The following is a 17482-nucleotide window of genomic DNA, read 5'->3' as shown; positions in this document are numbered from 1 at the left end:
TTAAAGCCATTATGATAGCATTGTAATGATAAACAGTGGGAGCGTGTAATTATTGTTTTCTCATGCTGGCATTGGTATGCAAGTATATGGATTTCCAAATGTAAACAACTAGATGAATAATAGCATGATTGGGTCATATGATGAAATAGTTTTCATTGGTATTAGTGTAGACATAAGCAAAATATTTGTAAGCAGTCCTACTAATCCCTTAATCATTGTCAGTGTTATCTTATTAATTGTGTGTCATTGTATCTTAATGTATTCTAGGAACAAGTAGCCTGCTATCATGTTTATCTTATAAAGTTCTGTTTTCATGTTCTCTTTAGTGCTGCTGACATTTGCAGACTGCCTCTTCCCATTTGGCAGAGAAATTTTTATAAAGATTACCGCAATTGCAAGAACCTTGGTAGAATCAGACTTGACAATAAATAATAGCCAAGTATGGGTTGTGAAATGTGGTGCTCCAGAATGATTTACTGCTAACATATTTGTAGTGCAGGATAGAAATGATAATTTAATAGTAGTTTTTTTATGGGATGCAACCGACAGCTAAGGTCATTATCACCATTAGGGAAGGATGGGATAGGAAGGGTGGAAACTCAGGGTCAACATTAGCGTACTCCTGTCGAAAGGCACCAAGGGGTCCACAGTTTAACATCCCATCAGGACCACTAGTACTCATTCAAAGTGCTCTCCACAAAGCACCTCAAGTAGGGATTGCGATACCACTGAAAAATATTTGCCATCTCCAGGATTTGAACCTGGTGGTTGGTGGGAAGCCTGTATGTTAGCCACCACACCATCACGATCCCATGATAATTAAGTTCATTGAAATTGGTTGCATTTAAATGACAAGAAGGTTATTGATTTGTCCTCATTAGATAATTTAAATCCTAAATTTTAATAATGTTCAATATGTTGGTGGGATCTATATCATAAGAAATTTGTAAAGCACAAAGATAGAATAAAAAAAACCATCTCTCAAATGAGAAATTTGCTTTTCCAACTAGCACACAACTAGGGGAGAGGCAATAAATTGATGTGGTTCTTCATGCCTCCTTATTCCTTTGAACAATGAAAACTAGGAAAAAAATCGTTTCTTTTTCTTCAGTACCCACCAGGTGCTCCACCAAGGCAACCTGGGGCATATACTATTCATCCTGCGGCACAGCAGCAGATGATGTTCCAGCCACCTTTGTATTCCTACACTGCTAGCCCTCAACCTAACCAAGGTCAGTTTAAGCTGCGTTTGGGTCACTGGTCTTCCAGATGAATTGTGTGGCAGAGGAGGAGGTTGGTTGGTGATAGGAGAGGCAAGTGGGAGCAGTTTTTTCTGACATGTGACAGCATGGTGGGCTGCAAATCTGTAAATTCTTTGTCTGGTGGTCAATCCTCCACTCGTCCTCTTTCAATTCTGTACCAGTGGTATCACAAACCATGAATGCCATGAGTTATCATCGTGGTGAGATATTAAACCAGCCCATAATATTGAACCCACTTCTCCCTAGCAAGGAAAACACAAACCAACCTCAGCAATCTGCTAGTAGTGACCTAAGTGACCAGCAATAATGTTCTGCTTTTTACATTCAATCCATGGTGAACATTAGCTGTACTAAATTCTGGCCAATGATACTTGAGCTGACCCGTTATTGAGTAATAACTCTTCAGTTGGCTAAGGTCGGGAGGTTATTTATTGGGTGGTGTTCTTGGTTATTTTGTGAAATATTTCCAATTTCTTCTACAGTTTAGTGTGTTAAGCTGATTTTTATGGATTTTTTAATTTGGCATTTAGCATCTGTTCCAATTATAGTTAGTAAATATTTTTTGGAAAGTGTAGTGAAATTGCCGTGAGAATAGCAAATATTTATTCAAAAATATGTAAAAATGTTTAGTGGAAGGTCAAGTTTTGAGGGTCTGTAATCTTACTTGCAGAATCTACTCAAAATTTCTACTGTAGTGTAAGGTTTCTCACATTTTCGTAGCAAACTGGTTGAATGATAAATATAATTAAATTAATTGCATTTTAATTAATACTAATATAATATTTTGACAATGCTCTGTTAATAATTTTAAGTTGTGATAGGTGAGTAAAATGAATAAATAGAATGAAATAAGGACAATTTGCACTTTTCCACAGTTTATTTAACGTACGACGCGTTTCAACTCACAGAGTCATCATCAGGTTCAAGACTCGTAAGATGATGACTCTGTGAGTTGAAACGCGTCGTACGTTAAATAAACTGTGGAAAAGTGCAAATTGTCCTTATTTCATTATGATGAACTTCCACAACCTCAAGCCTGAATCTGTTGAACTTATGAATAAATAGAGGTAACTTCTACAATTTGAGAGCTAAATATGGGAGTATATGTTGGCACTGATTGCTGGTGAATTGCAGAATGTAATGTTGTGTCTACTCAAAACTGGTTTATATGAATTTCAATACCTTGGGAAATAGATATTTTTTCTAATTTGTAGCTTTCTTGAAAACATTTTTCTGTTTTCAGAGGTAGCTGTATTATTTGGGAATTATTTGAATTTTTAGCTTTGTTAACCTGAGTTTTATCTATGCATCCTTGTGTAATATGGTACTAATTGATGTTTAATCAAAATTTTGATGAATTATCGACGAATAGCATTTAAATATCTCATCAGCCACCAATGAGAAATTATTGGTTCATTTTTAATATAAATAAAAAAATAATGGTTCCTGGTGTGGAATTCCTTGAATTGAATTTTGTGAATAGTTATGATTGATAAATAAAAAATGGTGGCTGTTGAAGTAAGGGAATATTCAGGCAAGGGTGTAGGAGTTGAATTGTGGTGGTCCCCTCCCATTTGCAGTCTACCTGAGTCCGATCCTGCGTGGGAGCACAGGGGGGGGCAGCGCGGGTGGGGGGGGCCATGGGGGGACCCCCCCGCAACAGCCGGCCCTGCAGCAGCAGTCACCTGTGGCCCCAATGGCCCAGCAGGGGGTGGTTGGTGGGGGTGGCGGGAGTGGGCTGGGCGGCGGAGGGGGTGGACCTCCGCCAAGTGTGGGGCTGGTGAGCAATGTGATGGGGCCCCCTGGTGTGGTGGGAGTCAGCGGGAGTGGTGGTGGACCCTCGGCAACGCAGCAAGACAGGAAACCAAGGAAGCACGCTATACAGGTGGGTGCTCAAGTTATGCTCTTGCAACGATGGCAATGTTGCTGACCGGGGAGAGGCAAGATATTTAAGGTGAAGGAGTGGGCTAATTGGCACCTCGGCATGAATATGCAGGGTCGGGAGAAGAGGCGTAAGTTTGACGTGAGCGCGTGGTTCCAGGAATGTGGAGTAGGAATTTGTGTCAGCAATGTTTCGGATGTTTCCACAAAGAAGAAAATTTTCGAATGCCTCTCCTGTGATCTGTATTCATATAAGAATATTTCATCTGAAATTTCCAGTTATCTCAGTGAAATGTTTAGAAAATATTTTGAAGAAATTCTACAAAATTTTTGTGATCATTGTGAAAATGGCACCCATTTTTCAAGGTATTTGTATTATTATATTGTAAAGTATTATGCAAATTTTCAAGCAGTCTTTTCCTGAGCTTTTCTTACATGCTTGTTCTACTTAATATTCTTGTTCTATATCTAATATGCCTGTAAACTAAAATCCTCACTTAATGAAAAAAGTTACCGATATTATTTTTTAATTTCAATGGTAAATCTTAAAGATATATATAAATGCATAATTTTTATGTCAAAATTAAAAATACCTCGCAAGGAATGCCATTGTTGGCAAGTATTTGATTTTATGGACATGAGCCTTTTTTTGGAAAACCCTCTACATATTGGAGTGAAGTGTGAAATAATATTCATGCAACATCAGGATCAATTCATGAAAAAAGAAACCTCGTGAGCTTAAAGATGCATTGGCGTGCAAGGGTTACTTAACTGTTCGTTGTATGGAACATTACATTTAGGAAATGTGCCCGTATCATGTTGGAACTGTTTATTTGAAGTTTAAACTCTTATTGAAAATATAAGGAAAAGGTATTAAATATACAGTGAAGGAGAAAGCTTTCATAGCAAGGAAATTGTGTTGGTTTTAAAATTCCCATGCTGGAATGGCAGAACATTTAGATGAATTTTATATGCTGGGTAATCATAAATTAATTATTTTCTCATGTACAAATGTTGGCTATTTTAATAGCAAGATTTATGTGGCTAAAATGTGCAATGGACTTGTTATAGATTGTTGATCCTGATACGGGGCATGATGTGGTGAAGAAAATGTTGGCAGATGAGGCCAGTCAAGGCAGCACTTCAAACTCATCCAGCACTGAGGCAAGCACGCAAGAGGAATCCATGGTGAGTTGGTCACTTTTTTTTGCCATGGGAAGGGAAAGGATTTTGATGTTGAGGAAGCTAGTTTTCCTCATTAGCATCCATTGTCTGTTGTTAGTAGCCAGCTAAGAAGAGCTTCAGGGAAACCTGAGCTGGAAAAGTCCTTGCAGACCCGAGGTTTCATGACATAACCCATTTTCCTGCTGTTGCTCACTTAAATGTGTGTTAGAACACTTGTTTGTCACATTATTAAAGCTGGTAATTTTTAATGGAATATTTTTTGAACTTAATGACAATTTATGAATTTAGCTTCACTTGATGAGGAATCTTTGTAATCCAATTTTCAGGAATATAACTAAATTGAAACTTGCCATTGCAATTGAAACCAGTGGTAAATGTAATGCAGTTTAAAGATTCATCTTTTAGAATCTTGGATGCGAATGTTAAAATCAGTAGATAATTTACAAACTTTTCCATTAAAGATGAAGAAACATTTTTTTGCTTTATTTGAACTTCTCAACAATGGTAGTCAAATTTTCAGAGGAATTAGCGGAGAGTATTTTTCAAACTGGGGGGTATTTATTATCATGAGAAAGTTTTGAATGTTTGCTTTTTCGTGGAACTTATAATAATAGTGTCTGCCTTTGCTGTAGTGGTAAACATATGTAACTAATGGTAAGTGATGTTTGTCTTCATCAGAAACTCAAAAAAGAGTTCACAGCGTTGGTGCTTAAAGTTGCCAAGAGCCCATCAGAGTCTGCGACTCCCCCACCCCAGCCTCAAACCCCAGAAACGAGCAGTGGCGAGGCACTGCCCCCCGCGAGTGGTGCCCTCAATGGACCGAGTGACAGTTTGTATTCTATACCCAGTGAAAATGTAGGCCCTCCCCAATTAGGCATGAATGTAGCCTCGGAACCCTGGAAACAGAACCCTGATAAGGAGAGGGATCACTTAGTGGAGCCGTGCGAGGCTGTGCCCGCAAAGGCTGTTGTTCCCATGGAGCCGGTGACCAAAGTAGATCCGCTGGTGGGCGAGGAGGAGGACGGTGCAAACATAGTGGTGGTGGTGCCACCACCGGTGCCAGTAGAGGCACAGCAGCAGCCTGTGGCCCCACTTCAGCCTCCCACTCCGGTAGTCAGTGCAAGGGGGCAGAGTGTTCGAGTGCCGAGCCCCATGGCATCAAGTGTAGTTCTGGCCACTAAGGTCAACTCCTCCCCTGGCAGCGCCGTGACCACACTCCCCCCTGTTATCAACCCCATTCCCACCATTCAGGCCACCACCACTCTGGAAGGTATGAGCATGGCACAGCCCATCAAGGAGCCGGTCAAAGAGGCTGCCAAGGAACCTGAAGTCGTTGTCCCCCCCAAGCAGAAGTTGGTTCAAGGCCAGAAGGTGGCCCCTGTGGCGCCCTACGTGGGTGTTGGGGAACCGGTGGCTGCTGGCAAGAAGATGTCTCCGGCGTCAAGGGAGGCATCTGTGGAGAGGAAGAAGGTGGACACCGAGGTGGCACCCAAAGAGGGGGAGGGAGAGGAAAGGAGAGAGGAGACTTTGGCGTCGGGGGAGTTGCTGGCGGCCCCCCCTCCGATGGATGAGCAGCAACCACCGCCCCTTCCCCAGAGGCAGCCACAAGCAAATGGGGATGACGGCATCGACAGTAAGTTGCAGCTCACAGTTTCTCTTATTTCTCTGTAGTTTTTGTCGGTCAGGAAACCTTGTGTGCATCGCCATCTGCTGCTATAATCCATCTCGAGGGCAGTCGAACATTGCATTTACATTTCTGTTGAATCAGGTATAACCTAAGGTGGCGAAGCAGTTGATTTTCTTATTAGCATTAGCAATGACAGAATAGGGCCTCTATTCGGTTGTTAGATGAGCTGGAAAGAGCATTCATGTGCTGAAGTTATTTTTTCCTAAAAATGTTACTTAGGTAAATATTGGAAAGTAAAAGATAATATTTTTGTATTAAAAAGAATTGATCCGCCGGCTTAGATTCAAACCTTGAGTGAAATTCTTGTTTCTGAAGTTTGCACCAGTTCCACAGAAGCTCCCAGATAAGTAGACAAAAAATATGAAAAATAGTAGTTCACATAATTTATTGTGTGATAAAGGAGGTTCATATTAATTCCGATTGGATACATTCCTGTTGCATAAATATCTCTACCCAATTCATGGGATTCTTTAATATTATATTGGCAACTGAACTGATGATAATTAATTATTCAATGACAGATTTCGATGTTCAATAGTTAGGATTCAGTTGACATCAATATCATAATAGAGAGGCGCTCACTCCAATGATTTGAGTATTGACCCTAAATTGTCATAAAAGAGAAATCCATATGTAGTTATTTATATACATTTTTACACCTATTTTTGTATACTGGTGTAATCTTACTAATTTTCAATTGGTCAGGAAATATTCCAATTCAGGATGATTCATTTATCAAACAACTAAATTAATTACTCGCATTCCAACAACATTTTTCCAGGTAATCCATCTATCGGGGGAGATATTTTCAAAATCTTCTGAAGGGAGGCTAACACCTGTTGGTTATTCACATGGTTTTAGATACAATGTTTCGGGGATGCTATTTTGATGGGCAGTTGACTGTTTTGGAACATTTCCCTATGTTTTTGAAAACCTGAAAAAAGATTCAATCAGTTTGGCATCAGTGATGATTTATTTATTTATCGACTTAATTGGGCGAGATTGAGACCTATAGTCCCTTCTTCCACCTAACCCTATTGATTGTGCCAGAACTATCATAGACATCAAGAATTGAGCTGTCTTCCTTTTTTTGTTAATTGCATTGCTGTTTTAATATTGGCTATGAGTATCTTATGGTCATTGTCGGATCTCTTTTTTTACCTAATAAGGAGAGACTTCATTCACTTCATTTTGAGATAATCTGACGTCATGCGAGGGATACTTAACTAAATAAATTTCTTTTGCTGTAAAAGTTTGAATAAAACTTTCAATTAATTGACAGAATTTTGAGTAAAATAATTGAAGCTGGATTCAAAAGAGTTGGCTGAGCTGACTTCTGCCCTAGTATCTTTTTTCAATGCATTAATGCAACTCTCAATATTGCTCCTAGAATAAATTTTCGGAAATAAACTTGTCTGGTTGTTTTAGACTGTCTAAGGTTAATGTAGTTGCCAGGATATCATGGTCCAACAGTCCTGGATCAGGCGTAGTTGAAACATATTTAGTAGAATTGTAATATGTAATTACAATTATAGTTATGGATGTACTTGTCACTCTAGTAGGCACTAAAATTTGCCTGCTCAAGCCATACGAGGATAAAAATTTGCACAGCTCTGATTTTTGGGCCTAGTCCAAAATAAAAGTCACAAATTACAATAATAGCTCTCTCTGGAAGATACGATAATTTCAATAATTGATCCAGATTTTCTGTAAACAATTTGATATAGCTAGAGGGGAGGGGAGTGATATACCCTGAGCACAGCAAATTCACAATTATCACATTTCCAGTTACAAAGCATAATTCATCAGTATAGGGTGCCTTTATCTCACTTGTATCCAAAGCCACACATCCATTTTGGAAAATTGTGACAGCACCATTTTTAGACTTGGTTTGCAAAAAACTGGATACAGAGTAAAAATCACTAATATTAATTGAACTTACTTCTTTCCGACTCATTCAATTCTCAGATAGGCATAGAAAAAGTCCAGTACATTACCTTGCAGATATAGTTCTTAACTTTATTTCTTAGGCATTGAAAAATTCAAGGAGTATATCTAAGTTGAATAATCACCAATATGTTAAAAGGAAAACTCTTAAATGGCACCTCAAGTCCTTATAAATGCCAATCTTAAAAGATTCCTACAAAACAAATTTAGGACTGAGTTGGTTATATAGTAGAATGGTGCTTAAACACAAGTGCATATTGTTTCATTTTACTTGCATCTCAAATTTTGTGAATTATGAAAAGAACAATAATTACTTATCCTAATATCTTATTATTTAGACTTAATTATCTTGATTCACTGCAAAGTTTTATGTAGCATTTTAATTATTTCTTGGGTTGATAGTTCAAATTTCACCATTCATAGGAATTTTGATCATGTATTTAGTTGATAATGTATCCCTATCCTTGCACGAGTCTTCCAGTGCCCTGGTTTTGAAGTGACCATATGATGTTTTAAGTTTTCAGAAAAACCTTTTGATCTGGTATTTTCTCTGGTTTATTTGGTGGACCAAAAGAGGTGAAAAATATTCACAGGCATGCATGTATTTTGATGTATTGCTATTTTTCAGTTGATATTAAAATTTACCTCAATTCTGGATGGTTTACAGTGTTTCCGAAAGAGGATTTTCTTATCAAATTTGAGTGATGTGTAATGCTAGAGCTGGAATTCGACTTTGTGTTGTGAGTGTGCTATTTTCTGTTTAGAGCTCATTTCCCTTATTATTCCTAACCAAGTGTGTGGAAGCAATAAATATCCATGCTCTACTTCATATTTGATGATTGTTAGTAGTAGCTGTAACTGTTAACTGAAGTAAATGTAAGTACATCATCATGTATGATACTTGTAAATCAATTAATTAATGCATTCAACTCATTGGCCATAAATCATTGTCGGGTAAGAATGTTTTGATGACTGTTATTAGGGATCTACTGGTCAGTGTTTAACCTGTTATATCCTCAGTTATCTCTTCTTTCTCTGAATTACTGCCTACATAATTGGAATTCCCACTGGTTTAACTAATTTACGGACGGCTTTAATCATGCTAATTCTAGGGAGTATGATTCTTGATTCACGAATGCTGCTGAGTGATGATAGCATTTCACATGTGATAATACTGTAAGGAGAGGCTTGGGTGCTTGGCACCTGCCAGACTCAGAATAATTAATATTTGAACAAGTACCACCACCTACATGCTTTGAGGATTACCACCCCCAAATTTTGAAGCAAGAGGAATTGCATCAAATCAGGGATTGCAGCATTTGCTCATGCAGAGATGCCTGATCTCCTGGCTGCTGCCACCATTAAGGCTGTGCAGAAAATTAAAACTATTAAATTTTTTTGAATAAGGCACTTATATGTTAGTCTACTTTGGGCTTAAGCATTTTGTCAAGGTCTGCAATATAGGCATTTGTTTCTACACCTCTTTGATAAAATCTCTGTCCCACCAGCCTTTTTTTCATATTGGAGAAGAGGTGCAAGGGTAGTCTGAAAAGTTTGTGACATAACAAATGACGATACACGGGAAGGTCTTTATTTTTTTAACCCTACCAAATAGTAGTTGATGCCCTCTGCAAAATATGCATTTATGCATGTGATAACCTCCTCTTCTGATGAAAATCTTCTCTTTTAATGGCACTTGGAGGTTAGGATTCAGGAAATTGTCCGCAGGGGTCAGATCTGGTAAATAGGGTATGTGCTCAACCAAGTTGATTTACAATGCAGGAGTTTTAAGCCAAGGTGATCGCTGAAGTGTGAGCAGGTGCATTGTCCTGATGGATGAGTGCTTCTTCATATACGGTAGTTATTTGCAATTTATACCTTCAGATTGCCAATAAATGATACATCATAGTCTGCCGTCATTGTGCTGCGCTTTAAAGGTGATCTATTGACCCAAATTTATGACTATCCCCAAAAACAATCTCGCTACCACCTGCCTAGCCGATGTAAGCATTTTCATGTTTTTTGGAGCAGGTCCACCCTTGGCAGTCCACATTTTTGACTTTCTTTCGTTTCGGGAGTGTTTCCATTTTCCATCTACAGTTTTGAATCTAGGCAAAATGTGAGACTCGCTTCTCGTAAACCGCTCCCAACAGAGCCATTTGGAAATGTTCAATGGAATGCATTTTTGGTCCAAAGTTAGCAAACGCAGCACCCAATGTGTGAATATCTCTAAGAATGAACAATTCTACCGTCGATATGTGCATGGCAAATGCATTATTTCCATATGTCCATGGCATCTGCTATCTCTCTAGCTTTAATTCAATGGTTTTCCAGTACCATTTGGTGAACTTTTATGATGCTATTGGTGGTTTTGCAGTTTTTGGCCATCCCGAAGGCTCTCCATTAGCTAAGCTGGTACAGCCATATTTAAACTAATCAGTCCAAAATTTCATGGTCACAAATGATGCTGCAGAGTTCCTGTGCTGAGCGTTCAACTCGCCTTTGATTTTGTGGGTGTGTTGCCTTGTAAAAACAAATATTCAATTACTATTTGATACTCAGTTTTTTCCATTTTCACCAAGTCCTCCTCGAGTGATCATTTTACAACAACTGGGTGAACAAAGTGAAGGAAATATATGTACCATTCGCCACATTCACGAACACATTCCCCAACTTTTGTTGAAGGGTGCTGCCATTATGTTGTTGAGGTCGGAAACTCAGACAACCCTTGTATTATTGTGAAGGAGCCAAACCTGGAGAATTGGAGGGTATGAGAAACAAGTTAGAATCATATATTGATAGGAATGAGCTCTTACGGCTAGTAATATATAATAAATGTGAAACGCCAATAGCCGTAAACAGTTTACCTTTCTAAACAAAGAAATGTTTCTTTGTTTAGAAAGGTAAACTGTTTACGGCTATTGGAGTTTCACATTTATTATAAGTTAGAATCAATCAACAAATGCGCCGGTATGTTCTTGGATGGAAACAATTTTTTTATGGACCAATGGTGGACGTATTTCCTGCTTTTCTTCTGTAAATGTGGTCTAATAATGCTGCTTAGTGTGCATCTGTTGTAGTTCGCCCAGTTTCGAAGTAGACTAAGGGAATTGTTCCTTGAGAACCCCAAAAACTGATTAGCTAACGTAATGACAGGTTCAGATTCACTGCAACTAATATCGAATTCTCTTTAGTCTGCTCAGGATGTTTACCTTTCTCAAGGTAATGTTTCTACCAGTAGACACAATTTTTTCATTTATTTTTCGGAAATCACTTAACTGGCTCAGTCAAACCAATGATAAAAAGGGTAAAATAATGATCTTGCTGAAACTGGTTAGGTGGTCCCCTAAGAGATGTTATTCCCTGTAAAGAAACCTTTGGTATGCACTCGTGGTGGTGCCTCCACTCTTGACTCAGCACCACTTAAAGTATGGCATAGTCAGAATAGGTGATAATTTTAAATAGTGATGAACTGTGGCTACAGATGACTCTAACGAAAAGGTAATTGTGTGTTGCCAAATGTTAGCATGTTTTTGGTTTGACTGTGCATAACCATTCTAAAGACTTTTTTCAATATTATATTTTCCAATATTTGATTCAAACCTTATTGGAGGTAACCTTAGAATCCAAGTATCAGAAATGTTTTTGTTAAGGGGTAGGCTCAAAGGAGCAGAGCAATCAATAGGTATAGTTTCATTAATGTTATTCAGGCTCTTTAATTATGTGTTTTGGAACACTTAAGAGTTGCTTAGAAATTTACCATATATTATGAGAAGAATCAACCCCAGCCGTACTCTTAATTCACCATTTTATGAGTGACATTTACCGTTGAGACAGTCAATGTTGTATACTCTAAATGGGCATAAAGCGTTAATATTTATTCGAAATGAATAATCTGAGGCTGAACTGCAGCATTCAAGGGAAAGATTTGCATTGCTCCGTATAAACTTTCCCTCCCTTTATACCCGACTCCTCCCTTTCCATTTATCTTTCCAGACCACTGGCAGCAGTAATTTCCAATGACTGAGTGTGTCTTTGAGTTCACAGGCTCTCATGAATTTGGGGAGGTAATTTATCACTTGGGTTAATTGTAGCTGGTATCTTACCTCTGCAGAATCATATACTTGTAATCATATGGGTGAAAGAAAGTGAATCACAGGTTGTTTTACATGTAGTGGATTAAAACAGGTAAAACAAATATTGGTTATGGCAAGCAATTTTTTTCAATCATTGCATATAGTTGATTAGTTTTCACAGGGTATATCAACATGAATCAAAGTTAAAATACACTTTGCGGGACTCAGCAAGCAATAATATCTCGTACAGTATTGCCATGGAGGGTGTGTACTTATTTCAAAAAAACAAAGAAAGTTAACATTTCCACCAAAATGATTTATTATTTTACAACCATGGTTTTGATGCTGTGCATCATCATCATGAAATATTAAATGTTTTTGGTGAAAATGTTGTTTCTTTTTATCCTCATAATGAAGGAATTCCACAAAGTTAAACCTGAAACTGTTATGTTCAAAAATACAGCTAAATAAATTAATTATTGATGCAAACAATGTTTATTGTTTTTCTAAATATATTAATAAGCCCATAAGAGTCAATGTTTAGCAGGCTGTATTGAAGATAGAAATATGCAAAAGCTTTTGTGGAAATAATAGCTGATAAAACTTTCATCGGATGTAATGGCGCATCAAAGGTGCTTGATGAAAAACTGATGGCTATTTCAGAATTTGGGCCTGAAGACAAGGCTTCATTTAAGTTGGTAGTAAGGGAGTGTTGCTCATTTCCTGCCTTCCCTCTATACTCAGAGAAAGGCAGTGTGAATTGTTGAAATGAAATGGGCCGTATTTCCCGACCCATAGGAAACATATTTCTTCACTCTTTGAATGTGCCTTAAAGTCAGCCTGAATCTTTTAATGGGCCTCAGATATAAGGTTAACTTTGACCTGTAAGCTCAACCCCGATTCGTCAGAAAAACTTACTATTTAGTATTTTGTCTGGCATCAGGCATAGAAAATGGTTGCCTTTATTGCAAATGTTGATAATATCACAGTTTGAAATCTGTGGTAGAAGCAATCGAGTTTTAATAATTCATTGAAGTTACTTCCTTAAAAAATTCCCTAATGAAGTGTAAATTTATACAATGTAGCACATTTAGTGTGATCTCACCTGTGGCGCTCTGCAAAACTTAATATGCGTCGGGCTAGTGGGGATGTCACCCCTCTGCTTATGCATTCATACATAGTATTTCTCCTGATAAACTCAGTCTCTCCAGTCATTTGACCGTAGCAAGTGTCTGTGTGTGTGTCGTAAAGGTATAGAAAATGGCTGATTTTAGAACAAATTTCAATCGTATCAAAATTATAGCAGAAGCAATTAATTGTTTGAAAAGTAAAAATGATAATGACACAATGGGATCTGAAGATAAAAGATTGTCTTTCAGTATTGCATTTAAACTAGAGTTCATCAATTATGCTGTCAATGACAAATGTCAAATGCTATCAGTGACATTCAAGCGAGGCAGTTGAAAGGCATTTTGGCCCACGTACACCTTGGAAGACAGTACAAGAATAGAGGGAACAGAAGGTAGATTTAGTAAATGCAGAGATATTAGTAAGAAAATTGTTTTTATGCCCTTAAATCGCCTAAGCTCAATGAATTTGTTGAAAATGGATAGTATTTTACATAGAGTGGAAATGGATAAATCTTGTCAGAAAGCAAATTCTTTTGGGAAATGTCTGAATAAAAGCGTGCATTTATTTGGCAAAAATATGTGAATAAGCATTTGGAGGAATGTTTCTTTGGGTAGTTTGTAATAGTGTTTTGAGATCAAAAATAGTTCAGAACAGTGTGAAGAATGAAATTGTCAGCTTTATGAATGTGATAGGAGAGAGAACAACTGGAGAATGAAGACATTGGCAGCAGTGGGAAATTCGCAAAAATTATTATTTAAGAAATTACTGCTCAGCTGAAAGAGCAAGGAATGGACCTGAGATAACCCATGTGGAGAAGTTTGGAAGCAGCAGGAGGACATTATTTTAAAAGTATGAAGGTATAATACTAAAGAATTTTGTGATATCTATGAAGTGGTAGAGGAGGTCTGCTAGTAAAATAACTTGTTAGTGCCGTGATAAAATAAGAGAGGTAGTAGTATATTGTCTGTGAAAACACCGGTATTTTGTAGATGACTGGTAATTGAGATGGTTGCCATTAATGGTGCTGCTGTGCAGAGTTGAGAGCATCACCCATGTCAAAGGTGGGGCGGGACTCGCCACTTGGCAAGTGCACTACCTAGTTGACTTCATTGCCCGAGAGAGATTTTCGCGTATTAGATACAGCACTTCATGTACATTAATTTGGACTACATATGTTACACTTTATCCTGATTTATAATTTTGTGGTGAATCGCTTTGCCCTCTCAGCTCGAATGAATGAATGAGTCGAACCTTAATTACCGCTTGACTGAGTCAACGTGCTAGCAGTCGTATCTAGGTCCTAACCTTACTCCTCTCTCTTTAAACCCTCCCTCGGCATGGTGACTCAAGCTCCAGTCGGAGCGTTTTATACTCAACGGTGCCTTGTGGGCTTGCTGAAGGGAATTGGAGGCATACTTAGGCTTCTTTTCCTGTTCGTAATTTCACCGCATTTTAATGTTAAGCTCGTCCGGAATGCGTTCTTAGTGTTTTTGAAATCCTCTCATTTTGTATTTTCAGTTATAAATTCCAAAATGGCGATACTGTACATTTGGCAGAACTTCGCTTGATATCGCATAATGAACGTTTCATTCCGTATATTTGTTAACGAAGAATGTGGTCAAGTCTTTTCGTAGTTTCTCTTCTGTTCTCGCCCCGGGGGCGGCCGATCGCAGGTTGGAAAGTTCCATTCGAAGTATGTACCTAATACGCATGCAGAGGCGGGCTTCGGCAACCCTTTTCCATCTTCCGTCCGTCCTTCGAGACAGCGTGCGATCTTCGTTCCGTTCGCCGATTGGCTGCCGGTGATGTCGTCTCACCGAGTGCACCCGAGCGCCCGCCGGAGACGGCCGAGCGCTCCGGAGCATGGCGCTCCGTGCCGCCTCACCCTCCGGAGCGGGGTTTTGAGCACGTGGCCACCGCGTCGGCTCTCGCTTTCACCCGTCCACTTTCGGGAGGAATTCTCGCAGCGATGGAGGCCTCTCGTAGCTTACGGACCATGTTTTTGCTCCCGTGGGTCGGGGCATCAATTCGCACGTAATCCGCTTTAAAAGGTTTGTTTACCGCACTCCATTTCGCATAAAATGTGAGCGCACGGAATAAGTTTCGATTTACGTGGCATCTTCGGGTGTGAAGAGGGCATCTTCCCCTAAGGGAAACGGACCGACGACCTTGCAAGGGAAATGGAGGAGAGAAGCGGTGGCCAAGGGCACTGGACAAAATATCCCCTCGCTGCTCTTCCCAGCACCTCTATGGTCCAGATGTAAGTACGCCGGAGATCGTTGCTCACCCCGTCATCTAATCCACGTACTCATTCAGCGTGCGGGATCGCGTTGAATCGTGAACTCGTTGTTTGATTGGTGAGATGGCGCTATTTCGTACTTAATGTGAAATCCACCACGCAATTCAAGACTTATTTGGGCCCTATAGTGTTGTAATTCCTGTCGAGGTTTTGCTGGGCTTAATTTTTTCTTTCGGCATGAAGTTTCTCGAAGACCATTTTACCACTAAGTGTTTCCCACTAACTCTTGCCCAAGAAATCTATGCAAAAGGGTAATCTGTAGTATCAAATGTCAACTCGCTCGCTCGATAAATTTAATTATTTGCGCTCTTCTCATCGATTGGGAAAAATCCCATATGTTATTCCGTCGCAACTTAATTCCTCGGAAAACAGTTGTTGCATGACATGCCTTTAGGTTCGTCCCCCGGGGGCAATCGATTCATCCAGTGTGGTCTTTTCGGGCGTGCCATCGGTACCCGCAACCCCCGATCGTGTATCGTCCCTTGAGCATGCATTTTCTATCCACGAGGCAAATTGCCACGTTTTGGGAACGCATTCGCTCTTGTTGCTTTGCACCTTTCAGCCACGTAGGGCAAGCAGGTGAGAGAGAGGCAGTTTCCTTTTTCTCCGGGCGAAGTGGGTATGGCGGGGGGCAGGGAGGGAGAGGGGCGCTCTAAGCTAGCAGGGTGCCGTGTGTTGGCCAGTCTCGGGATCGACGTGGTTGAGGAATCGCCCATTTTGTCTCCTTCGAGTCGAGGCGACCGACGCTTTTGCTCGTTTTTAGGCGGGCAGTCGGCTCCCTTCGTCCTCGAGACCGCGGGCGAGGGACATGAAGGGGAGGAAGAGAGGAAAGACCTTGGAGGAGAAAATGGCCGTCTTTCGTGGAGACCTGGAGACCCACATGCGCCTCCGCGATTGGCCACCACTTTCTCCATCTTCCTCCCGCGACGGACGTGCTGTGCGCGCCCCCATGCTGTCCACGTAGGCCGTCTGCTCCCGTATCCCCCGAATCGAAAGCCGCTCTGCTTTCTCACGTTCCCCTCGTCCTGTTTTCTCCTGATCATTCTTCCATTTTCACGTCGTCTATCACCATGACCATTTCCTCTCCTTCCTTTCCGCGTCTCCAGGAATACGTCTGACGTCGCAAATGTAAGTTTTGTTCGAGTGGATGGGTGGTTTTCTTTGTCTGGTTGGTGGCGGGTGTCCGTGTTGTCTCCACTCCAGGAATCGATGCCGCGCTTCGATTCCATCGCAGAAAATAATTAACCATTTGCGTCGGTGGACCCGTTAAGTCGTTTGCCGCGACCGTGTTTTCGTGTTGGTGGTTCATGTGGCCTGTGCCATGCCTCTCGCGGCTATCCGTGGCAGTGTCGTTGCTCCCTCAATAATCTACCCCCCTAGTCCCAAATTTCGTGTGCGCCATTTTCATTTTGTGATCCCCTCCGCGCTCACAGCAGCAAAATTCCCTTGCATTCGGCTCGCCTTTTCCGGGCGATCGAATCCTCTGGCTGTACCCTTATCGTAGTCCGTGATCGATTCCCTTCTCACCTGTTGCCTTGCCTTAAATTTTTAAAAAAGTCTTTCTGGCTCCTCTTTGAGTCTTGGGTGTGGCAATTTTCATTCTCTTGGCTAAAGCTAGAGAGAACCTGTTACTTGGCACGATCGCGATCGGATGACGTTGAACGGGAACATCGTTGACGGGAAAACAAAATACGTTTGGAAGGCCGCTGAGAAGGAATTGTCATCTCACCGAATTTGTTGCATCTCTGTTGTCATTGTAATTTTTTAAGTAAAATGCAACCATATTTATAGTGTATAAATAATTCGCCTTGACCCGGATTCGAACCAGGATGCCTCCATGCCCGGCCGTGTGCTTTAGCTTGGGCATCAAGGGATCCAGGTTCGAATCCCGGTCAAGGCGAATTATTTATACACAGTGTAATTGTTGCATGGTAATGCACACTTTTTACTGCTGCGGCATCTCCCGCAGTTTCCTAAAACTTATAAGTAGTGTTTCGGCACTCGTTGCCGCTGA

At 40.2% G+C, this 17482-nt stretch overlaps 1 protein-coding gene across 1 annotated transcript in view; it reads left to right on the top strand.

Annotated features, from left to right (window-relative positions):
* The window catches only part of LOC139699859 (eukaryotic translation initiation factor 4 gamma 1-like), a 109694-nt gene that overhangs the window by 32291 nt on the left and 59921 nt on the right, over positions 1-17482 (top strand). Inside the window, exons 8-11 of the mRNA XM_071598282.1 lie at positions 1112-1232; positions 2843-3147; positions 4215-4331; positions 5007-5961. Coding sequence (XP_071454383.1) covers positions 1112-1232; positions 2843-3147; positions 4215-4331; positions 5007-5961 — 1498 coding nt within the window. The remainder of the gene's footprint in view (positions 1-1111; positions 1233-2842; positions 3148-4214; positions 4332-5006; positions 5962-17482) is intronic.

The sequence above is a fragment of the Hetaerina americana genome, unplaced genomic scaffold (assembly GCF_022747635.1).
Source record: "Hetaerina americana unplaced genomic scaffold, ioHetAmer1.1.p SCAF_93, whole genome shotgun sequence".
Taxonomy (NCBI): Eukaryota; Metazoa; Arthropoda; class Insecta; order Odonata; family Calopterygidae; genus Hetaerina; species Hetaerina americana.
Note: the sequence above shows the minus strand (reverse complement) of the source record. Positions and strands in the feature narration are given on the sequence as shown.